Source organism: Ranitomeya imitator, chromosome 4, assembly GCF_032444005.1.
Source record: "Ranitomeya imitator isolate aRanImi1 chromosome 4, aRanImi1.pri, whole genome shotgun sequence".
Taxonomy (NCBI): Eukaryota; Metazoa; Chordata; class Amphibia; order Anura; family Dendrobatidae; genus Ranitomeya; species Ranitomeya imitator.
This window is the reverse complement of record NC_091285.1, coordinates 16765934-16791188: the sequence shown is the minus strand read 5'-3', so window position 1 is coordinate 16791188 and position 25255 is coordinate 16765934. Positions and strand designations below refer to the sequence as shown.

The window sequence follows — 25255 nt, the reverse complement described above, 5'->3', positions numbered from 1 at the left end:
CCCCCCCCTCCCAGTCTGGACCCCCGACCCCCGCCCAGGACCCTGACCCCGGGGCCACACACACACCCGGAGGTGAAGATAAGAAGTCACACTTCAGCAGACCCTCAGCCGTCGCCCCCCATGGTGTTACTAAAACTAAAGAAAATATCATCTGATTTTTCCTTTTTTTTTAGTTCTAAAACCTCCCAGATGCCGGATCAGTAATATAATAATAATAATCATAATAATAATAATAATAATAATAATAATCATGGCCGCCGCTGAGGGGTTACAGTCACCTCCTTCGCCAGGTTTGCAGCAAAGAGTCAGGGGCGCCACTCCGCACAGGGTGGTCTCCTGTGTCCCCTCGCTGCCTCCGCACAGGGTGGTCTCCTGTGTCCCCTCACTGCCTCCGCACAGGGTGGTCTCCTGTGTCCCCTCACTGCCTCCGCACAGGGTGGTCTCCTGTGTCCCCTCACTGCCTCCGCACAGGGTGGTCTCCTGTGTCCCCTCGCTGCCTCCGCACAGGGTGGTCTCCTGTGTCCCCTCACTGCCTCCGCACAGGGTGGTCTCCTGTGTCCCCTCGCTGCCTCCGCACAGGGTGGTCTCCTGTGTCCCCTCGCTGCCTCCGCACAGGGTGGTCTCCTGTGTCCCCTCACTGCCTCCGCACAGGGTGGTCTCCTGTGTCCCCTCGCTGCCTCCGCACAGGGTGGTCTCCTGTGTCCCCTCGCTGCCTCCGCACAGGGTGGTCTCCTGTGTCCCCTCGCTGCCTCCGCACAGGGTGGTCTCCTGTGTCCCCTCGCTGCCTCCGCACAGGGTGGTCTCCTGTGTCCCCTCGCTGCCTCCGCACAGGGTGGTCTCCTGTGTCCCCTCGCTGCCTCCGCACAGGGTGGTCTCCTGTGTCCCCTCGCTGCCTCCGCACAGGGTGGTCTCCTGTGTCCCCTCGCTGCCTCCGCACAGGGTGGTCTCCTGTGTCCCCTCGCTGCCTCCGCACAGGGTGGTCTCCTGTGTCCCCTCGCTGCCTCCGCACAGGGTGGTCTCCTGTGTCCCCTCGCTGCCTCCGCACAGGGTGGTCTCCTGTGTCCCCTCGCTGCCTCCGCACAGGGTGGTCTCCTGTGTCCCCTCGCTGCCTCCGCACAGGGTGGTCTCCTGTGTCCCCTCGCTGCCTCCGCACAGGGTGGTCTCCTGTGGCCCCTCGCTACCTCCGCACAGGGTGGTCTCCTGTGTCCCCTCGCTGCCTCCGCACAGGGTGGTCTCCTGTGTCCCCTCGCTGCCTCCGCACAGGGTGGTCTCCTGTGTCCCCTCGCTGCCTCCGCACAGAGTGGTCTCCTATAGCCCCTCGCTGCCTCCGCACAGGGTGGTCTCCTGTGACCCCTCGCTGCCTCCGCACAGGGTGGTCTCCTGTGTCCCCTCGCTGCCTCTGCACAGGGTGGTCTCCTGTGACCCCTCGCTGCCTCCGCACAGGGTGGTCTCCTGTGTCCCCTCGCTGCCTCCGCACAGGGTGGTCTCCTGTGGCCCCTCGCTGCCTCCGCACAGGGTGGTCTCCTGTGTCCCCACTGCTTCCGCACAGGGTGGTCTCCTGTGACCCCTCGCTGCCTCCGCACAGGGTGGTCTCCTGTGGCCCCTCGCTGCCTCCGCACAGGGTGGTCTCCTGTGGCCCCTCACTGCCTCCGCACAGGGTGGTCTCCTGTGTCCCCTCACTGCCTCCGCACAGGGTGGTCTCCTGTGACCCCTCACTGCCTCCGCACAGGGTGGTCTCCTGTGTCCCCTCGCTGCCTCCGCACAGAGTGGTCTCCTATAGCCCCTCGCTGCCTCCGCACAGGGTGGTCTCCTGTGACCCCTCGCTGCCTCCGCACAGGGTGGTCTCCTGTGTCCCCTCGCTGCCTCCGCACAGAGTGGTCTCCTATAGCCCCTCGCTGCCTCCGCACAGGGTGGTCTCCTGTGACCCCTCGCTGCCTCCGCACAGGGTGGTCTCCTGTGTCCCCTCACTGCTTCCGCACAGGGTGGTCTCCTGTGACCCCTCACTGCCTCCGCACAGGGTGGTCTCCTGTGTCCCCTCACTGCCTCCGCACAGGGTGGTCTCCTGTGGCCCCTCACTGCCTCCGCACAGGGTGGTCTCCTGTGTCCCCTCACTGCCTCCGCACAGGGTGGTCTCCTGTGACCCCTCACTGCCTCCGCACAGGGTGGTCTCCTGTGTCCCCTCGCTACCTCCGCACAGGGTGGTCTCCTGTGTCCCCTCGCTACCTCCGCACAGGGTGGTCTCCTGTGACCCCTCACTGCCTCCGCACAGGGTGGTCTCCTGTGTCCCCTCGCTGCCTCCGCACAGGGTGGTCTCCTGTGTCCCCTCGCTACCTCCGCACAGGGTGGTCTCCTGTGACCCCTCACTGCCTCCGCACAGGGTGGTCTCCTGTGTCCCCTCGCTGCCTCCGCACAGGGTGGTCTCCTGTGTCCCCTCGCTGCCTCCGCACAGGGTGGTCTCCTGTGTCCCCTCGCTGCCTCCGCACAGGGTGGTCTCCTGTGTCCCCTCGCTGCCTCCGCACAGGGTGGTCTCCTGTGTCCCCTCGCTGCCTCCGCACAGGGTGGTCTCCTGTGTCCCCTCGCTGCCTCCGCACAGGGTGGTCTCCTGTGTCCCCTCACTGCCTCCGCACAGAGTGGTCTCCTGTGACCCCTCGCTGCCTCTGCACAGGGTGGTCTCCTGTGGCCCCTCACTGCCTCCGCACAGGGTGGTCTCCTGTGTCCCCTCACTGCCTCCGCACAGGGTGCTCTCCTGTGGCCCCTCTCTGCCTCTGCACAGGGTGGTCTCCTGTGTCCCCTCTCTGCCTCTGCACAGGGTGGTCTCCTGTAGCCCCTCACTGCCTCTGCACAGGGTGGTCTCCTGTGGCCCCTCTCTGCCTCTGCACAGGGTGGTCTCCTGTGTCCCCTCTCTGCCTCTGCACAGGGTGGTCTCCTGTAGCCCCTCACTGCCTCTGCACAGGGTGGTCTCCTGTGGCCCCTCACTGCCTCTGCACAGGGTGGTCTCCTGTGACCCCTCACTGCCTCCAGTTTTGGATTAACAGACCCCTTAACATTTGCATTTCTTTTCCTTAGAAACTGTTAGGCCCCCAACCCCCTAAAAGCCCCCTACTTTCATGCAAATTTGCACGAGCCATACCCACTCAATTTTACTGTACATTTCTGTGAAAATAATGGTCCATTTTGGGGTGAGGGTCCGGCTTCAGATCAGTCATCAATATAAGATAGCAGGGGGTCCGACTCTTGTCCCCCAATGATCAGGTGACGGAGGCGTCTGCCGCACTCTGGCGAGCTGTCTTACCTCTTTATGGTGCATCAGATGCAGCGCCGCTCTTTAACAAGTGGCCATGCCGGGTATTGCAACCCAGTCCCATTTACTTTAATAGGGGTTAGGTGGTGTAATACCAGGCACAGCCACTGCCTAGAGTGCGGCGCTGTGTCTGTAGCACCTGCCGGAGCGCCATGGACCCTTTACTCATGTGATCAGATGATGATGATGAATAATCAGCTTTACGTTAAGTACAAAATTCTGCTCTTAATTTTTTTTTTTATTGCGGCCACCACTAGGGGGAGCTCAACACATACAGTATTATACAGCCAAATAAACAAGCACAAGGCGCCACCTAGTGGTCACTGCGGGAAAATACCAGGAATATGATGGTAATCAGTTCTAGTGCTCCCCCACAGTCGTGCACTTTGCCCCCGTCACCTTGTAGGTCCATCCTAATAATAACACAACCATGAATCCTCAGTAAAGGGCAGAGTACAGATGTGTTTTGCATTCTTAGCTGGTGTGAGCAGGTTTGCCAATGGCGAAGACCAAGGAGCCAAAGTTCAGATCCCTTTAAATCAACACCGTGTACCTTGAGAGACTTCAGAACTACAACTCTCAGCAGGGGACGAAAATCAGACCTAATATGGCGCCGTTATACCTTTATAGGCATTTGCCCCTTTAAATCAGTGGCGCCACCTGGTGGTGGGAAGGTGTAGGCAGCACATTTATTATTTTGTGGCCCCTTTGGGCCGGTCACTACTGACCCTCGTCTATTCTACCGCCGGATGATGAGTGCAGCGCGCTTCAGCACCATGTGGCGGATGTTTTTATTTCTTTTCCCAGACTGGGATTGGATCCAAAAAGGAAAAAGAAGCCAAAGTCTGAGCAAAAGCAAATAAAAACCTGGACCTGTCTGGGCGATAGATATCCATGCTGCTCTGGATAATTTAATCCTTTAATCCGGCACAATGCGGATTATCGGGTGCCATAAAAAAAAGAATATAACGAAACCTATAAGGACGTGTGGATATTGAAAAACTACAACTCCCAGCAGCTGAAGGCTGGAAATGGTCTATACGTAATAAAAGAAGCCACAAATACAGGCGGCGGCAGCACGGCAGGGGTTAATACCGAGGACAGTCCGAGGCCGAATACTTACGGAATAAGATGGGAGCACTCACCGCCCGCAGGTGTGATCGGTGCGGCTGCGCTCGGGGCCCGGGAGCGGCCGCCGTCAGCACTGGGCGATCAGCCGCCACCGGTCACAGATATTTATCTATCTGTCATTATCTGCTGTAACTACTGGAGTGTTGGCGGCACGTGTCCATGGTGTTGGCGGCACGTGTCCATGGTGTTGGCGGCACGTGTCCATGGTGTTGGAGGCACGTGTCCATGGTGTTGACGGCACGTGTCCATGGTGTTGGCGGCACGTGTCCATGGTGTTGGCGGCACGTGTCCATGGTGTTGGCGGCACGTGTCCATGGTGTTGGCGGCACGTGTCCATGGTGTTGGCGGCACGTGTCCATGGTGTTGACGGCACGTGTCCATGGTGTTGGCGGCACGTGTCCATGGTGTTGGCGGCACGTGTCCATGGTGTTGACGGCACGTGTCCATGGTGTTGGCGGCACGTGTCCATGGTGTTGGCGGCACGTGTCCATGGTGTTGGCGGCACGTGTCCATGGTGTTGACGGCACGTGTCCATGGTGTTGGCGGCACGTGTCCATGGTGTTGGCGGCACGTGTCCATGGTGTTGGCGGCACGTGTCCATGGTGTTGGCGGCACGAGTCCGTTACTGATGCGTGCTCTCTCTGGCCATTACAGGACTTGTGCTTTTTTTTATGTATCAGCCTTTCCTTCCGCACTAGAAGCCCCAGCATTCTCTCCTTACATCTTCTCTTCGCTCTCCATAGACTTCTAGGCTCAAGGGTAATTTGATCCTTCACCGAAGACAGACCTGTAGACCGATTCGAGCAATTTTTGAGAGTGACAAAAAAAAATAAAATTGGATTAAAAAAAAGCAGATTTCTTTAATAACATTACATTTATTAGGTTACGCTGGGAGTTTGTATCCTTTGTGCATCTTTCAGACATAAAAATTCAATGTAAGCCCCTCATAATGAATCGGGCTGTCCTGTGTGATTAAAGTGTGGGCATAATGCAGGATAAATAAGAACTGTAGTGAATTCTCCACCTTTTACCACCAGGCTTTGTTCTGATCCAGAGCTCTAAATCCTCTACACAAAAAAAAAAATAAAAAAATGAAATTCTGGCAGCCACCAGTAGGGGGAGCTCACTGAAGACAGATTTATTATTGAATGCAATGTATAAAGTGTATGCGCTCAGCTCCTGGGCTCCCTCTAGTGGAGGCTACCGGTAGACAAATATCACCAATTACATGCTGAAAGTTTCACCACAGACCCGGTAAGGCAGAATATCTGCAATATGCAGCTAACCTGCTATATGCCAAGTCAGCAGGAATCACAAGAAACGGAAAGAGGAAATCATACTTACACAATATTTTTGGTGCGGTTTTATTTAAAGGCGCAATGGATACAAAATCCCTAATAATCCAGCTTGGACTATACAGTGCCTAGTGAGCCCGTCATGATGAGATATTATCCTCTATATTAATAGTAGCGTCCCATCGCTCCTGATTAAATGGGGTGCAGTACCCTCCAATAACCAGTAGAGGGAGCAGCAAACAATTAGGAGTATTGGCCTCCCGCCAAATAATACATATATATCTCAATGTACATTTGCAGACTTTTTTTTTTTTTTGCTCAAATACTTCTTCAATGGAAAATACAATGTTTTTGTAAATGGCCTTGATTAAAAATCTCCTACTGCTTCACGCATACAGCTCCTATTGAGAACTATGTGTCTCCATGGTTACAGACTACAAACAAGCCCTGCGTAGTCAGGACCTGCAAGGAAGCTACAAACAGTAGAGGAGAAGCCGCACGAAAAAAAGGAACACGACTACAGGATCAGACTACGCAGAGTTTGGTTGACGTCTGTAACCATGGAGACAAATAGCTTTACTTAGGAGCTGCAGACTGTACATTTTTAATCAAGACTGTTTGTACAGGCGTTTCATTTATGAAAAGATGTGCAATACTCCGGAACTGCCCGTAAAGAAGCAGAATACCTGACCGATGCATGAGCGGTACACCTGACCGATGCAAGAGCGGTACACCTGTCCGATGCAAGAGCGGTACACCTGACCGATACACCAGGGTTACACCTGACCGATGCAAGAGCGGTACACCTGACCGATGCAAGAGCGGTACACCAGACCGATGCAAGAGCGGTACACCTGACCGATGCAAGAGCGGTACACCTGTCCGATGCAAGAGCGGTACACCTGTCCGATGCAAGAGCGGTACACCTGTCCGATGCAAGAGCGGTACACCTGTCCGATGCAAGAGCGGTACACCTGTCCGATGCAAGAGCGGTACACCTGTCCGATGCAAGAGCGGTACACCAGACCGATGCAAGAGCGGTACACCTGTCCGATGCAAGAGCGGTACACCTGTCCGATGCAAGAGCGGTACACCTGTCCGATGCAAGAGCGGTACACCAGACCGATGCAAGAGCGGTACACCTGACCGATGCAAGAGCGGTACACCTGACCGATGCAAGAGCGGTACACCTGACCTATGCAAGAGCGGTACACCTGTCCGATGCAAGAGAGGTACACCTGTCCGATGCAAGAGCGGTACACCAGACCGATGCAAGAGCGGTACACCTGACCGATGCAAGAGCGGTACACCTGACCGATGCAAGAGCGGTACACCTGTCCGATGCAAGAGCGGTACACCTGTCCGATGCAAGAGCGGTACACCAGACCGATGCAAGAGCGGTACACCTGACCGATGCAAGAGCGGTACACCTGTCCGATGCAAGAGCGGTACACCTGTCCGATGCAAGAGAGGTACACCTGTCCGATGCAAGAGCGGTACACCAGACCGATGCAAGAGCGGTACACCTGACCGATGCAAGAGCGGTACACCTGTCCGATGCAAGAGCGGTACACCTGTCCGATGCAAGAGCGGTACACCAGACCGATGCAAGAGCGGTACACCTGACCGATGCAAGAGCGGTACACCTGTCCGATGCAAGAGCGGTACACCTGTCCGATGCAAGAGCGGTACACCAGACCGATGCAAGAGCGGTACACCTGACCGATGCAAGAGCGGTACACCTGACCGATGCAAGAGCGGTACACCTGTCTGATGCAAGAGCGGTACACCTGACCGATGCAAGAGCGGTACACCTGACAGATGCAAGAGCGGTACACCTGACAGATGCAAGAGCGGTACACATGACCGATACACCAGCGGTACACCTGACCGATGCTAGTGCGGTACACCTGACCGATGCAAGAGCGGTACACCTGTCCGATGCAAGAGCGGTACACCTGACCGATGCAAGAGCGGTACACCTGACCGATGCAAGAGCGGTACACTACACCGATACAAGAGCAGTACACCTGACCGCTACGGTTTGAGTCCATGTGACCACTATGGGTGCACCACTATGGGAGCTTGACTATGCCTCCGAACTGTACATGAAAAAGGGTCCGCACTAGAAAATGGGGCCATGAATTTAGCCATCATTCAAGGTCCAGTCATTGGGATGAGGGGACTGTTTTTGGAAGAGGCGCCAGGCTGACCCTCTGCCCAGATTTCTGTGTGCATCCCCCTAACCCATCAGAAGTCCCACTTTTTAGAAGATGCCCCTTAGAAAGTGCAGGTCTGGGCCGGTCCCTGGACCCTCCGTCCATCTGTAGCCCCATCAGGATGTCCTTCCAGGTGTTAGCCGGTAGCTTGGCATGCTCAGTAGTAACGCGATCTTCGGGGGGTTGTGGACCAATGAGCTTTCCCAGTTTCCTTTTCTCTATTGCCCCTTTGGTAGAATGAAGCGACCGGCCTCTGACTTTGGCAGGCGGCAGCGACCGGGCGTTGGCGGACGACTTGTGTGAGGTATGAGGGTGGGACGTCATTTTGGGTAACATGTTCTGCAGCGACCTATAGGCGATAAAACATTGTAATATAAATGTATATAAAATAGAGAACAAGTAAAGGTAGAAAAAAAGGGGGGAGAAATTGCAAAATGAAACCACCCCGATGTCTCTACAATAAAGTCCGATCTCTCCAGTGACTTAAGGTAGTTCATGCATCCGTGAACAACCCCTTTAAGAACCAGTACGTACCCCCCTCCGATGGCAGCGGCGGTGTACAGGATGTCAGGTCCCATAGGCGGCACTTCTCTAGGGGCAGTCACGGCTGGCAGGAGGGTCTCTACCTTCTCTTGTCTCGGGTGGTCTACGCTTTCTCGTTTCTGGCCGCCCTCTCTGTGATCACGGCTATTTTGGGGGGCGGAGGAGATGACCCCCATCTTTTTGCTTTTACTTTTCACCACATTATCTTGAGAAAACAATAGAAAACATTTGGCGTAATTATTTAAAGGAACAACCTGAAAAAACAAAAAACAAACCTGATGCCCCTGTGTAGGTCCTGAGGGGGAGGAGCCTGACACAGGGCGTTCCGGAATTCCCGCGTCAGGCTCCGCCCCCTCCAGGTCACCAATAAAAAGGAGAATTATGGGAAGTTCTGTAACTTTCTAATAAACTTTGCTGATCATTGTCAAGGAACCTGCTTGCTGTCAGTGAATGAGAACATTCTTGGGTACACATGGGCTAAAAAAACAAACACTTCACAGCTGAGAAGTTGTTCCAATTGCATCTGGTTTAGATGATCTTTCTGTGGCCACCATGAAGTTTTCCTGCACAGATGGAATTAATGGCACTATAATAATAATACTAATGTATATGATTTCCCTACACGGGTCCACTATCTCACCAGTCCTCTTAGCAGGCTGATCCTGATCCTTCAGAGGCGCAGTACACGACGCCGGTGGAGCAGATTCGGTTGCTCTCACATGTGAAGGCAGCAGACGTCCCTTCATGTCTTTTTCCAGAAGTTCTCCAGGCCAGAATTTTTTAGAACTAAAAAAAAAGTGATAAAAATAATAATAATATGCCCTGCCAGTTATTAGATACCTTGGTGGCATAGTGCGCTGGCCAAAAGAAGAGCTGGAAGCTGCAGATGTGAAGACACGAAAGCTCCTCACAATGCATGGAGGTCTCCACCCTAAGTCTAACACCCAAAGATTGTATGCCAACAGAAAGGAGGGCGGCCGAGGCTTGGTAAGCATCGAAGCCACGTTCACGGATGAAACAAGGAGTATCCAGGAATACATCGGAAAAATGGCACCAAAAGATGAGATACTGAGAGGAAGCCTAAGGCAGCAACAACAACATATCTGCAAGGAAGGACAAGAACATGAAGCGCCATGGAAAGACAAGCCGCTGCCTGGGATGAGCCATCGTCAGATAATGGAGGTGGTGGACATGGAGAAATCCAACCAATGGCTGGAGGAAGCTGAACTCCGAGACAGCACAGAGGCCCTAATCATAGCAGCACAGGAGCAAGCACGAAGTACCGGATCCATAGAAGCAGGAATCTACCACACAAGACAAGACCCAAGGTGCAGACTGTGCAAAGAAACCTCAGAAACCGTCCAACACGTAGTGACAGGATGCAAAATGCAAGAACAGTATACCGAAAGCCACAACCAAGTGGCGGGGATTGTATACAGGAACGTCTGCACAGCATATGGGCTAAGTCCAGGTGGGAGACCCCAGAAAAAGTGGTGGAGAATGAAAGGGCTAAAATCCTGCGGGACTTCAAGATCCAGACGGATAAGTAGGTGTTGGCTAACCAAACAGTCAAGGATCAGAAGACAGCAATGATAATAGAAGTGGCAGTGCCAAGTGACGTCAACATCAGAAAGAAGGAATGTGAGAAGCTGGAGAAGATGGAGATGGAGAGGCTGGAGAAACAAAGGAGAACTGGAGAAGATGGAGATGGAGAGGCTGGAGAAACAAAGGAGGACTGGAGAAGATGGAGATGGAGAGGCTGGAGAAACAAAGGAGGACTGGAGAAGATGGAGATGGAGAGGCTGGAGAAACAAAGGAGAACTGGAGAAGATGGAGATGGAGAGGCTGGAGAAACAAAGGAGAACTAGAGAAGATGGAGATGGAGAGGCTGGAGAAACAAAGGAGAACTGGAGAAGATGGAGATGAAGAAGCTGGAGAAACAAAGGAGAACTGGAGAAGATGGAGATGGAGAGGCTGGAGAAACAAAGGAGGACTGGAGAAGATGGAGATGGAGAGGCTGGAGAAACAAAGGAGGACTGGAGAAGATGGAGATGGAGAGGCTGGAGAAACAAAGGAGAACTGGAGAAGATGGAGATGGAGAGGCTGGAGAAACTCAAAGGAGAATTGGAGAAGATGGAGATGACGAGGCTGGAAAAACAAAGGAGAACTAGAGAAGATGGAGATGAAGAGGCTGGAGAAACAAAGGAGAACTAGCGAAGATGGAGATGAAGAGGCTGGAGAAACAAAGGAGAACTGGAGAAGATGGAGATGAAGAAGCTGGAGAAACAAAGGAGAACTGGAGAAGATGGAGATGGAGAGGCTGGAGAAACAAAGGAGGACTGGAGAAGATGGAGATGGAGAGGCTGGAGAAACAAAGGAGAACTGGAGAAGATGGAGATGGAGAGGCTGGAGAAACTCAAAGGAGAACTAGAGAAGATGGAGATGAAGAGGCTGGAGAAACAAAGGAGAACTGGAGAAGATGGAGATGGAGAGGCTGGAGAAACTCAAAGGAGAACTAGAGAAGATGGAGATGAAGAGGCTGGAGAAACAAAGGAGAACTAGAGAAGATGGAGATGAAGAGGCTGGAGAAACAAAGGAGAACTGGAGAAGATGGAGATGGAGAGGCTGGAGAAACTGAAAGGAGAATTGGAGAAGATGGAGATGAAGAGGCTGGAGAAACTCAAAGGAGAACTGGAGAAGATGGAGATGGAGAGGCTGGAGAAACTGAAAGGAGAATTGGAGAAGATGGAGATGAAGAGGCTGGAGAAGCTCAAAGGAGAACTGGAGAAGATGGAGATGGAGAGGCTGGAGAAACAAAGGAGAACTGGAGAAGATGGAGAGGCTGGAGAAACTCAAAGGAGAACTGGAGAAGATGTGGAAGGTGAGGGCAACAGAGATTCCAGTGGTGATAGGAGCACTTGGAGCAGTGACCCCTAAATTGGAAGAATGGCCACAACAGATCCCAGGAGCAACATCTGAGCTCTCTGCCCAGAAAAGAACAATGCAGGGAACAGCTAAGATCCTGCGCAGAATCCTCAAACTCCCAGGAGGACCCGAGAATCAGAATGGACGACAAAGACCACCCCCATTGATCGGGGGTGAGAAGGAAGTTTTTATAATATATATATATATATATATATATTATAATTTATTATTTTATTAATGTAACATGCATTATAAAATGCTTTAAATCAATAATGCTATAATATAATAGTCAAAATAATATAATAAAATAAATTAGTATAATCAATTATATGATTGATATTTATTACTTATTGTGAATATACCTTATTACAGTATAATAATTAATATAACAATAACATAATTCTATAACAGGGATAATAGAAAAGTGATATAATAATAATAATAATAAGAAGAAGTAATATAACAATAACATAATTCTATAACAGGGATAATAGAAAAGTGATATAATAAGAAAATGATATAAAATAATAATAAATGTTTTATTCTACATAGGAGGCGACTTTGTGAGACGCGTCACTTACTGGCAGAGCGACGGCCGGTCGTATACAGGAGACGGCAATGACATTTTCACTAAAAAAAAAAAACAACAAACAAGTCGTGTCAAGTGAAGGCTCCTTAAAGCAATATCACAGCAAAAAATAAATAATATCCTCTCCCTCGAAACAAGACAAAAGCATGTGATCCCGGCTCTTCCATCATCCTGCTCAGTGCGAGATCTGGTGAAACGACGACTCACAGCAGCGAGGAAGCCACATTGTGGAATCGGCTGCTAACGAGAAACAACGGTACTGGAGTTGTTTTGTTTTTTTTATTCAGGCGATGTACAATGTGAGGATTCTCCGGCGCCAGCAGCGGCAGACGTGTGATTGTGGTTTTCATACATCCAGCCACATTCCAACTAGAAGGGACACAGTCTAGTTGGAATGTGGCTTTAAGTATGAATATCACATACTCGCAGTCACACGTCTGCCGCTTGTCTGCAGACTTGTAGCCTGGGACCGGACTACCCCTTTAAACTGACTGCAGACTTGTAGCCTGGGACCGGACTACCCCTTTAACTCTTAAAACAAACCAGTAACTTATTCCCATTAGTACACAGTTCCCATTTCAGCATCTTGCACTTATTTTTGCATCTTTTGCTCCCTAGATTCTAGGCCATATTTGGCCGATTTCGTGGATCTCAGCAGCTCTCAGGCCGCTGTGTGTCTGGCTAGGAGTCAGCTTACTGCAGCAGAAACCTCCCCCCACTGGAAACTCTATAAAGCAGAGACAATAAGCCAGATAGGCGGTCTCTGTTGTGTCGCTATCATGCAGTAACAATCACAATTCTCTACAAATTTACTTTAGGCTTAGTGCAGGGGCCGACTGATTATTCTCAGGGTCCTGGGCAATAAAAGGTCATGGGCCCCTTTTCTATAAGTTTAATTCCTTCCATCTTTTTTGATTCTCTGTTTCCTCTTAAAGGAATTTGTCTCTGGGGCTTTTGGATTTACACCTCATCCATGGAAGTCTATGGGAGCAGAATAAATCTGTATGTAGTGGAGAAGCCCCGTTTCACTGCTTAGCTTTTAATGGGCGTGCTCTGAGCCAATCACATTTCTCCTGCACTGCTTTGACTCCACATTGAAAAACTAGGTTAGAAGCTGCAGCTGCATCCCCCTCCTCTCCCCACCTATTTCTGTAATTACTCTAGATGCATTTGGGGAGGGGGGTTTATGTGCCGTATACAATGTACAGTCATCTATTTGATTTTTTTAGGGACTTTCACCCTTTATCATACTGACCCGGTTCCTGTGCTCCATCACCAGAGACGTCCTCGCACCCATGGCAGGCGGTATTTGGCCTGGAGGACTCGTCGTTGTCGGGGCTGACATAATAACCGCATGGCTCTAGGATATTATTGCACGGGAATCGCTGGGAGAAGAGATTCTTAAATATTGGGAGGGGTCTTTTCCAGTTAAAACCTGGGAAAATAAAAAAAAGCAACCCCAATATTCAGTATCATCTGCAGGAGTAAAAGGCAAGTTAAAGGGCATTTCCCCTTTAAGTGACAAAAATAACTACAAAATGCAAAAGTTCATAACTCCGGGGTTATAAAAAAGTAAAATAAAGCGTGTCGCGCTACCTGCCTGTGTGAACACATCCTTATGGCGTTAATAACACACACAGCCGGCATCGTAATGTGCTCTAATTACTAAATACAGGATCTATCAACGCCAACCTGCTGATGGTTTCCATACAGCTTCATTCTACACAGAAAAACTGAAAACACTGATGGAAACGTCTTATTATTACAAATAATACATCTGGCGGGAGGAGGATTGGGATCGGAGTGGCGGATTCAGTACTTTACTCACTATTAAAGGTGCTCGTTATATTGACGACATCCTGGCTCCTGGCACCGGAGAGAGACTGGGTGTGAAATACAGAAAAATGGTCAAAATACAGAAAAATGGTCAAAATACAGATCAGATACAAGGAAGGAATCACAGGTAGATTAGGTGATATGAACACAGGAACCAACCAACCTGGTGATAGGGATCAATCAGTCCTATGGAACCAACCGACCTAGTGATAGGGATCGGTGATCTCTAAAAAACCAAACAACCTGGTGATAAGGATCAGTGACCCCTAAAGAACCAACCGACCTGATGATGCGAACAACTAAGGAACCAAGCGACCTGAAGACAAGGACCCCTAAGGAACCAACCGACCTGATGACATGGACCCCTAAGGAACCAACCGACCTGATGACACGGACCCCTAAGGAACCAACCGACCTGATGACACGGACCCCTAAGAAACCATCCAAGCTGATGACACGGACCCCTAAGAAACCATCCAAGCTGATGACACGGACCCCTAAGGAACTATTCGACCTGATGACATGGACACCTAAGGAACCAACCAACCTGATGAAGTGGACCCCTATGGAACCAACTGACCTGATGACACGGACCCATAAAGAACCAACCGACCTGATGACACGGACCCCTAAGGAACCACCCAACCTGATGACACGGACCTCTAAGGAACCAACCGACCTGATGACACGGACCCCTAAGAAACCATCCAAGCTGATGACACGGACCCCTAAGGAACTATTCGACCTGATGACATGGACACATAAGGAACCAACCAACCTGATGAAGTGGACCCCTATGGAACCAACTGACCTGATGACACGGACCCATAAAGAACCAACCGACCTGATGACACGGACCCCTAAGGAACCACCCGACCTGATGACACGGACCCCTAAGGAACCAACCGACCTGATGACACGGACCCCTAAGGAACCATCCAAGCTGATGACACGGACCCCTAAGGAACCATTCGACCTGATGACATGGACACCTAAGGAACCAACCAACCTGATGAAGTGGACCCCTAAGGAACCATTCGACCTGATGACACGGACCCCTAAGGAACCATAGAACCTGATGACACGGACCCCTAAGGAACCAACCGACCTGATGACACAGACCCCTAAGAAACCAACCGACCTGATGACACGGAACCCTAAGGAACCATCCAACCTGATGACACGGAACCCTAAGGAACCATCCGACCTGATGACACGGACCCCTAAGGAACCAACCGACCTGATGACACGGAACCCTAAGGAACCATCCGACCTGATGACACGGACCCCTAAGGAACCAACCGACCTGATGACGTGGACCCCTAAGGAACCAACCAACCTGATGACACGGACCCCTATGGAACCAACCGACCTCATGACACGGAACCCTAAGGAACCATCCGACCTGATGACACGGACCCCTAAGGAACCAACCGACCTGATGACACGGAACCCTAAGGAACCATCCGACCTGATGACACGGACCCCTAAGGAACCAACCGGATGACGTGGACCCCTAAGGAACCAACCAACCTGATGACACGGACCCCTATGGAACCAACCGACCTCATGACACGGACCCCTAAGGAACCAACCGACCTGATGACACGGACCCCTAAGGAACCAACCAACCTGATGAAGTGGACCCCTAAGGAACCAACCGTCCTGATGACACGGACCCCTAAGGAACCAACTGATCTGATGACACGGACCCTTAAGAAACCAACCGACCTGATGACACGGAACCCTAAGGAACCAACCAACCTGATGACAAGGACCCCTAAGGAACCAACCGACCTGATGACATGGACCCCTAAGGAACCAACCAACCTGATGACACGGACCCCTATGGAACCAACCGACCTGATGACACGGAACCCTAAGGAACCATCCGACCTGATGACACGGACCCCTAAGGAACCAACCGACCTGATGACGTGGACCCCTAAGGAACCAACCAACCTGATGACACGGACCCCTATGGAACCAACCGACCTCATGACACGGAACCCTAAGGAACCATCCGACCTGATGACACGGACCCCTAAGGAACCAACCGACCTGATGACACGGAACCCTAAGGAACCATCCGACCTGATGACACGGACCCCTAAGGAACCAACCGACCTGATGACGTGGACCCCTAAGGAACCAACCAACCTGATGACACGGACCCCTATGGAACCAACCGACCTCATGACACGGACCCCTAAGGAACCAACCGACCTGATGACACGGACCCCTAAGGAACCAACCAACCTGATGAAGTGGACCCCTAAGGAACCAACCGTCCTGATGACACGGACCCCTAAGGAACCAACTGATCTGATGACACGGACCCTTAAGAAACCAACCGACCTGATGACACTGAACCCTAAGGAACCATCCGACCTAATGACACGAAACCCTAAGGAACCATCCGACCTGATGACACGGACCCCTAAGGAACCAACCGACCTGATGACACGGAACCCTAAGGAACCAACCAACCTGATGACAAGGACCCCTAAGGAACCAACCGACCTGATGACACGGACCCCTAAGGAACCAACCGACCTGATGACATGGACCCCTAAGGAACCAACCAACCTGATGACAAGGACCCCTAAGGAACCAACCGACCTGATGACACGGACCCCTAAGGAACCATCCGACCTGATGACAAGGACCCCTAAGGAACCAACCGACCTGATGATGTGGACCCCTAAGGAACCATCCGACCTGATGACACGGACCCTTAAGGGACCATCCGACCTGATGACACGGACCCTTAAGGAACCATCCGACCTGATGACACGGACCCCTAAGGAACCAACAGGCCTGATAACATGGACCCCCAAGGAACCCAAGAACCTCATAATAGGGATCGGTAATCCCTATGAAAAACAGATTTTGGATGATGGATGGAAATTAGGGACATCATATCACATTAAAATCTGACATTTGGGAATGTTGGATGCTAAGAAGGACAATTACCTATAATCTGTGCTGTTACAGTATGTTACATCATTAAACCTCTGAGGCAGGAGGGCCCTTGTCTGTCCATGGTCCCTTTGTTCTTCTGATCACCCCCCTGCAGGTGAGCTATCAGAGACCCCTACAGGTGAGCTATCAGAGACCCCTACAGGTGAGCTATCAGAGACCCCTACAGGTGAGCTATCAGAGACCCCCTACAGGTGAGCTATCAGAGACCCCTACAGGTGAGCTATCAGAGACCCCTACAGGTGAGCTATCAGAGACCCCCTACAGGTGAGCTATCAGAGACCCCCTACAGGTGAGCTATCAGAGACCCCCTATAAATGAGCTATCAGAGACCCCCTATAAATGAGCTATCAGAGACCCCCTATAAATGAGCTATCAGAGACCCCCTATAAATGGGCTATCAGAGACCCCCTATAAATGAGCTATCAGAGACCCCCTACAGGTGAGCTATCAGAGACCCCCTACAGGTGAGCTATCAGAGACCCCCTACAGGTGAGCTATCAGAGACCCCCTGCAGGTGAGCTATCAGAGACCCCCTACAGGTGAGCTATCAGAGACCCCCTACAGGTGAGCTATCAGAGACCCCCTACAGGTGAGCTATCAGAGACCCCCTACAGGTGAGCTATCAGAGACCCTCTACAGGTGAGCTATCAGAGACCCTCTACAGGTGAGCTATCAGAGACCCCCTACAGGTGAGCTATCAGAGACCCCCTGCAGGTGAGCTATCAGAGACCCCCTGCAGGTGAGCTATCAGAGACCCCCTACAGGTGAGCTATCAGAGACCCCCTACAGGTGAGCTATCAGAGACCCCCTACAGGTGAGCTATCAGAGACCCCCTACAGGTGAGCTATCAGAGACCCCCTACAGGTGAGCTATCAGAGACCCCCTACAGGTGAGCTATCAGAGACCCTCTACAGGTGAGCTATCAGAGACCCCCTGCAGGTGAGCTATCAGAGACCCCCTACAGGTGAGCTATCAGAGACCCCCTACAGGTGAGCTATCAGAGACCCCCTACAGGTGAGCTATCAGAGACCCCCTACAGGTGAGCTATCAGAGACCCTCTACAGGTGAGCTATCAGAGACCCTCTACAGGTGAGCTATCAGAGACCCCCTACAGGTGAGCTATCAGAGACCCCCTACAGGTGAGCTATCAGAGACCCCCTACAGGTGAGCTATCAGAGACCCCCTACAGGTGAGCCATCAGAGACCCCCTACAGGTGAGCTATCAGAGACCCTCTACAGGTGAGCTATCAGAGACCCCCTGCAGGTGAGCTATCAGAGACCCCCTACAGGTGAGCCATCAGAGACCCCCTACAGGTGAGCTATCAGAGACCCCCTACAGGTGAGCCATCAGAGACCCCCTATAAATGAGCTATGAGAGACCCCCTACAGGTGAGCCATCAGAGACCCCCTACAGGTGAGCTATCAGAGACCCCCTGCAGGTGAGCTATCAGAGACCCCCTATAAATGAGCTATCAGAGACCCCCTACAGGTGAGCTATCAGAGACCCCCTGCAGGTGAGCTATCAGAGACCCCCTATAAATGAGCTATGAGAGACCCCCTACAGGTGAGCCATCAGAGACCCCCTACAGGTGAGCTATTAGAGACCCCCTGCAGGTGAGCTATCAGAGACCCCCTATAAATGAGCTATCAGAGACCCCCTACAGGTGAGCTATCAGAGACCCCCTACAGGTGAGCCATCAGAGACCCCCTACAGGTGAGCTATCAGAGACCCCCTGCAGGTGAGCTATCAGAGACCCCCTATAAATGAGCTATCAGAGACCCCCTACAGGTGAGCTATCAGAGACCCCCTACAGGTGAGTTTTCATAGACCCCTGATAAATGAGCTATCAGAGACCCCCACAGGTGAGATCTGTACACCCCCCTGAGCTGTTGGAATATTCCCCATTGTTCTTCAGATGGACATCATGCCTCCTAGTGGGGTGTGAAACTGTCCTCGGCCTTTGGACAAAAAGACTTTTCTTAAATACAAGGACTCCATCTGCAGGAAGATGAAGACCCCTGTAAAGATCCTTGACCCTCCAATCTATTCTGCACCTAGGAGCGCCACCTTCAGGAGCGTGTGGTCATCAGCAGCCATATATATCTTCCATGGGGTGTATAGGGTTGGAGCCGTTCCCTGCACTCACCTTGGTGGTGATGACTTCTCCTTTGGCGTTGAACACCAGGTAGATCACGGAGACCTGTCACACAGACAAGGGGTTAAACGTCAGCGAAGCCGAGAAGGAAGCAGTGATATTATGCTGCCCTCTGGTGTCCACACGGAGAATTGCCATGTTGGTAAAGCTGCTCTGTATAGCAGTATTATCTGGATACTGAATGTAGGTATTATATATTCATTGTATAGCAGTATTATCTGGATAGTGAATGTAGGTATTATATATTCATTGTATAGCAGTATTATCTGGATACTGAATGTAGGTATTATATATTCATTGTATAGCAGTATTATCTGGATACTGAATGTAGGTATTATATATTCATTGTATAGCAGTATTATCTGGATACTGAATGTAGGTATTATATATTCATTGTATAGCAGTATTATCTGGATACTGAATGTAGGTATTATATATTCATTGTATAGCAGTATTATCTGGATAGTGAATGTAGGTATTATATATTCATTGTATAGCAGTATTATTGGATACTGTATAGAGGTATTATTTATTCTTTGTATAGTAGTACTATCTGGATACTGAATGTAGGTATTATATATTCATTGTATAGCAGTATTATCTGGATACTGAATGTAGAATGTAGGTATTATATATTCATTGTATAGCAGTATTATCTGGATACTGAATGTAGGTATTATATATTCATTGTATAGCAGTATTATCTGGATACTGAATGTAGGTATTATATATTCATTGTATAGCAGTATTATCTGGATACTGAATGTAGGTATTATATATTCATTGTATAGCAGTATTATCTGGATACTGAATGTAGGTATTATATATTCATTGTATAGCAGTATTATCTGGATACTGAATGTAGGTATTATATATTCATTGTATAGCAGTATTATCTGGATACTGAATGTAGGTATTATATATTCATTGTATAGCAGTATTATCTGGATACTGAATGTAGGCATTATATATTCTTTGTATAGCAGTATTATTGGATACTGTATAGAGGTATTTTTTTATTCTTTGTATGGTAGTATTATCTGGACACCGAATGGAGGTATTATTTATTCTTTATATACCTGCATTATTTGGAAACTATGTGGCAGTATTATTTTTTCTTTGTATAGTAGTATTATACCTGTATTATTTAGAAATTACAAAGAAAGAATAATATTGCCATAGAGTTTCCGAATAACTCTGGTATCCAAATACTACTACCCTATAAAGAATAAATAATACCTCTATACAATATTCATATACTACTATACAAAGAATACAGAATATTGCCATATATAGTAGTATATATATATATAGGCATTACTAATTCCTAATATAGAGGAGTTATTTGGATATAGTATGGAGGTATTTTTTTTTTCGTAGTATATAAGTATTATTTGGATATTTTATGGAGGTATTATTTATTCACTGCAATGACAGTATTATTTTGGAGCGGTAAGCAATGTATCCTGCCTGCAGTACTATATCTCATGACATTCAGGATTCCGGTCACTGTTCTGGCCGGACCGCAGCGATCAGTCACGGATAACGTTATCCACCACACGGACGGACGGAGAGGGTAGCAGGTACGGTAATATTCTTGGTGCTGCACGTTTGGCAGTGACACGATCAGTAAACCTCGCGCAGAATACAGACCTTCTTAGTGCTTAGGTCTTGGAAGAGAGGCGCCCTCTGCTGTTTGGTCAGCCTGTTTTTTTTGGAAACTTTTTGCAGGTTTTGCAGCTTCCGGATGGAGCTGAGTTTTGCCTAAAAAGATAACGATTTGTAAATCATCTGCATAGCCGGATCTCGTGGCCTCTTTAGCCCTCAGACCATGATGGGAGTTGTAGTCACATAGAGGTGCAATCAATAGATTGGTAATTAGGTTCATAATATCTCTTTGCTAATGATTGGAACAGTTTGTCTGATGCACTGCTCCAAATCCCCTGTATAGATGTAGTGTGACTGCAGTCACCACTAGAGGGAGCTCACTGCATACAGGTTACACATTGAAGTCAATGAGAACACAGTCTGCGGTAAGCTCCTGAGCGCCCTCTAGTGGCGGCTGCAGGGAGCTAGAAATTGTATTATCTTTAGGCCACAAAAAAAAATAAAAAAATATTTCTTACCGCCACAAATTCCTTCCCGCAGGATGAGAGCAGAGAAATATAAAATATGTTCTTTTAGATCCAAAAAGAAAAGGGGAGAAGGTGCTGTAGAAAAGCTGGGCAACAACCACTAGGGGGCGATCTAATGAGGGCCATTACTGGCTGTCACCCAGAATGTTACCAGGGTGTAACGGAAGCAATCACATCACATCACATCACAAGCTCCGTCATCACGGCACACAGAACCGAATATTGGGCACACGTCCTCAGAGGTTCAGTAGGAGGAATCCTTTTCCTAATAATAAACCTTAATATTCGGCTTCATGAGACGTCTGGAAGCAAAAGAGGATCAGACCTCTGAAGAGAGAAGGATAAAGGAGAACTCCGGTCTAGTAGTGTGGCTCCACCCATAATCTGTACAAATCCATTGAAAAATAAACGGAGATCATTTTGGAGGAGAAAGAAAAATAACTCAAATAATGTGTTTGCATAAATCTGCACACCCTTAGACTAATACTTTTGTTGTAGCTCCATATGCGCCCTCTGCTGGATGTCCTTCGAGCGTGGGAAAAAAAAAATCAGAAAAGTTCCCAGGCTCGAGTTCATATGAGGACAACCAGCAGAGGGCGCCTCACCGCAAATGAAGGTAACTACAGGTCATTGACCTAGTTTCCATTCATTCGCTGGGGTTTTACAGTCAGGAGCACAGCTGCATTATAGCAGAGCTCCTGGCTGTAAAAAAAATTAACCCCTTCAGATGGATTTACATCGTGGGACGTGACAGATCATCGGAAGGTATGGATATTGTTGGTTTATTATTTTTTCTTTGTCCCAGAGCGAGGGTCTTCAGGTGGATTACCAGAATAATAAAATATTCAAACAACCTGTGTTTTTATTTCATTAAAATACTTTGTAATAATGTGTTTGTGTTTTTTTTAACCCTTTACTAGTATTGGATTAATAATGGATAGGTGTCATAATTGACGCCTCTTCATTATTAATTAGGCTTAATGTCACCTTACAATAGCAAGGTGACATTAACCCTTCATTACCCCATATCCCACCGCTACACGGGAATGGGAAGAGAGTGGCCAAGTGCCAGAATAGGTGCATCTTCCAGATGTGCCTTTTCTGGGGTGGCTGGGGCAGATATTTTTAGCCAGGGGGGGCCAAAAACCATGGACCCTCTCCAGGCTATTAATATCTGCCCTCAGTCACTGGCTTTACTACTCTGGCGGAGAAAATTGCGTGGGAGACAACGCCAATTTTTGCCGCCATTTAACCCTTTAATTTAATAGCTAGAACGACCAAATTTTGCACATACACACTACTGACATTAGTAGTGTAGAATATGCAAAGAAAATGGTGATATGAGATGGTTTACTGTATGTAATCAGGTCTCATATCATGTCGGGTTTAGGAAGGAGATAGCAAAAGCCGGTAATTGAATTAACCGGCTTTTCTCCTATCTAGCGCTGGATGAAATATTAATATATATACATATATGTGTCTACTGATATATATATATATATATACCTATTATATTCTGTCAGTGTGATTTTACTGTACACCGCACTGAATTGCCGGCTTTTCTCTCTAACAGCGCTGCGTATTTCTCGCAAGTCACACTGCTGGTCCGTGTGTAATCCGTATTTTTCTGGCTTCCATAGACTTTCATTGGCGATTTTTTTGCGCAATACGGTGACAAACACAGCATGCTGCGATTTTCCACAGCCGTAGAAAGCCGTATAATACGGATCAGTAAAATACGGCAGATAGGAGCAGGGGCATAGAGAATAATTGGGCTGTGTGTAATGCGTGTTTTACGGACGTATTTTATGCGCTCATACGTCCGTAAAACTCGCTAGTGTGAGGCCGGCCTAAAGGGGCTGCAGAATTTTAAATGCAGCTCTGGTTCAGACTGGAGTATAAAATAGTTTAAAGGGGCTATCCACAAAGCGAGCATGTAAACAATACAGTCTGGAACCAGAAAACGCGTTGAAAGCTCCGGATGTGAACACACGGTTAGGTCCGTACAGAACATTTACATTTTGGTGGTCAGAGCTCGCCCTCCATGACCCCGAGCTTTTTTTGTCCCCGTAGGGTGTCGCTGCCTCTGCCTTAATAAAGGAAGAGAAAAAAAAAAACAGAGACACGCTATAAAGAGTTAACACTAACTTTTTAAAGGGAAAGCACACTCTTAGCACTTTAGGTCCTGGGCACCTATAGGGCGACCATGCACATCATTGTCGCTCCCTCTTGAGTTGCCACTTGGTTTTTCAGGATTGTAGCGCTGCACATCAATGTGGCTAGGAAAGCCGAGTGGCTACCAATGTGGCTACCAAGGCAGCTCTCCCGGACTCCTCTATATCACAGGAGACATCACCGACACTTACAGCCTCTGGGCTCCGCCACCGCCGCTGCGCCACCATCACCGCCTGCGTCTTCTCACCTTCATCCTGCACAAAGCAAATGTCCGCTCATTACTGGGGTCTGCAAAATATTCCCAAATATTACAGCCTCTTAGAATGCTTGTATTCATGGGTAACGACCATAGTGCCCCAACAACAGTGCCAGCCCCAGCAGTATAAATCAGTATAAATCACAGCGCCCCAACAACAGTGCCAGCCCCAGCAGTATAAATAACAGCGGCCCAACAACAGTGCCAGCCCCAGCAGTATAAATCACAGTGCCCCAATAACAGTGCCAGCCCCAGCAGTATAAATCACAGCGCCCCAACAGTGCCAGCCCCAGCAGTATTAACCACAGCGCCCCAATAGCAGTGCCAGCCCCAGCAGTATAAATAACAGCGCCCCAACAACAGTGCCAGCCCCAGCAGTATAAATCACAGTGCCCCAATAACAGTGCCAGCCTCAGCTGTATAAATCACAGCGCCCCAACAACAGTGCCAGCCCCAGCAGTATAAATCACAGCGCCCCAATAACAGTGCCAGCCCCAGCTGTATAAATAACAGTGCCCCAATAACAGTGCCAGCCTCAGCTGTATAAATAACAGTGCCCCAATAACAGTGCCAGCCCCAGCTGTATAAATAACAGTGCCCCAATAACAGTGCCAGCCTCAGCAGTATAAATAACAGTGCCCCAATAACAGTGCCAGCCCCAGCAGTATAAATCACAGTGCCCTAATAACAGTGCCAGCCCCAGCAGTATAAATAACAGAGCCCCAATAACAGTGCCAGCCCCAGCAGTATTAACCACAGCGCCCCAATAACAGTGCCAGCCCCAGCAGTATAAATCACAGCGCCCCAACAACAGTGCCAGCCCCAGCAGTATAAATCACAGCACCCCAATAACAGTGCCAGCCCCAGCAGTATAAATCACAGTGCCCCAACAACAGTGCCAGCCCCAGCAGTATAAATCACAGAGCCCCAACAACAGTGCCAGCCCCAGCAGTATAAATCACAGTGCCCCAATAACACTGCCAGCCCCAGCAGTATAAATAACAGAGCCCCAATAACAGTGCCAGCCCCAGCAGTATAAATCACAGCGCCCCAACAACAGTGCCAGCCCCAGCAGTATAAATAACAGCGGCCCAACAACAGTGCCAGCCTCAGCAGTATAAATCACAGCGCCCCAATAACAGTGCCAGCCCCAGCTGTATAAATAACAGTGCCCCAATAACAGTGCCAGCCTCAGCTGTATAAATAACAGTGCCCCAATAACAGTGCCAGCCTCAGCAGTATAAATAACAGTGCCCCAATAACAGTGCCAGCCCCAGCAGTATTAACCACAGCGCCCCAATAACAGTGCCAGCCCCAGCAGTATAAATCACAGCGCCCCAACAACAGTGCCAGCCCCAGCAGTATAAATCACAGCACCCCAATAACAGTGCCAGCCCCAGCAGTATAAATCACAGTGCCCCAATAACAGTGCCAGCCCCAGCAGTATAAATCACAGCGCCCCAACAACAGTGCCAGCCCCAGCAGTATAAATCACAGCACCCCAATAACAGTGCCAGCCCCAGCAGTATAAATCACAGTGCCCCAACAACAGTGCCAGCCCCAGCAGTATAAATCACAGAGCCCCAACAACAGTGCCAGCCCCAGCAGTATAAATCACAGTGCCCCAATAACACTGCCAGCCCCAGCAGTATAAATAACAGAGCCCCAATAACAGTGCCAGCCCCAGCAGTATAAATCACAGCGCCCCA

General features: G+C 49.6%; 1 protein-coding gene across 1 annotated transcript in view; it reads right to left on the bottom strand.

Annotated features, from left to right (window-relative positions):
• Positions 1–7669: 7669 nt before the first annotated feature.
• Positions 7670–25255, bottom strand: part of AGBL3 (AGBL carboxypeptidase 3) — a 171325-nt gene continuing 153739 nt past the window's right edge. Inside the window, exons 15-23 of the mRNA XM_069763167.1 lie at positions 23482–23544; positions 20634–20744; positions 18972–19025; positions 13832–13886; positions 13259–13438; positions 11996–12044; positions 9130–9275; positions 8481–8694; positions 7670–8295 (exon numbers count right to left, since the gene is read on the bottom strand). Of these exons, the coding sequence (XP_069619268.1) occupies positions 7896–8295; positions 8481–8694; positions 9130–9275; positions 11996–12044; positions 13259–13438; positions 13832–13886; positions 18972–19025; positions 20634–20744; positions 23482–23544 (1272 nt within the window). The 3' untranslated portion in view covers positions 7670–7895. The remainder of the gene's footprint in view (positions 8296–8480; positions 8695–9129; positions 9276–11995; positions 12045–13258; positions 13439–13831; positions 13887–18971; positions 19026–20633; positions 20745–23481; positions 23545–25255) is intronic.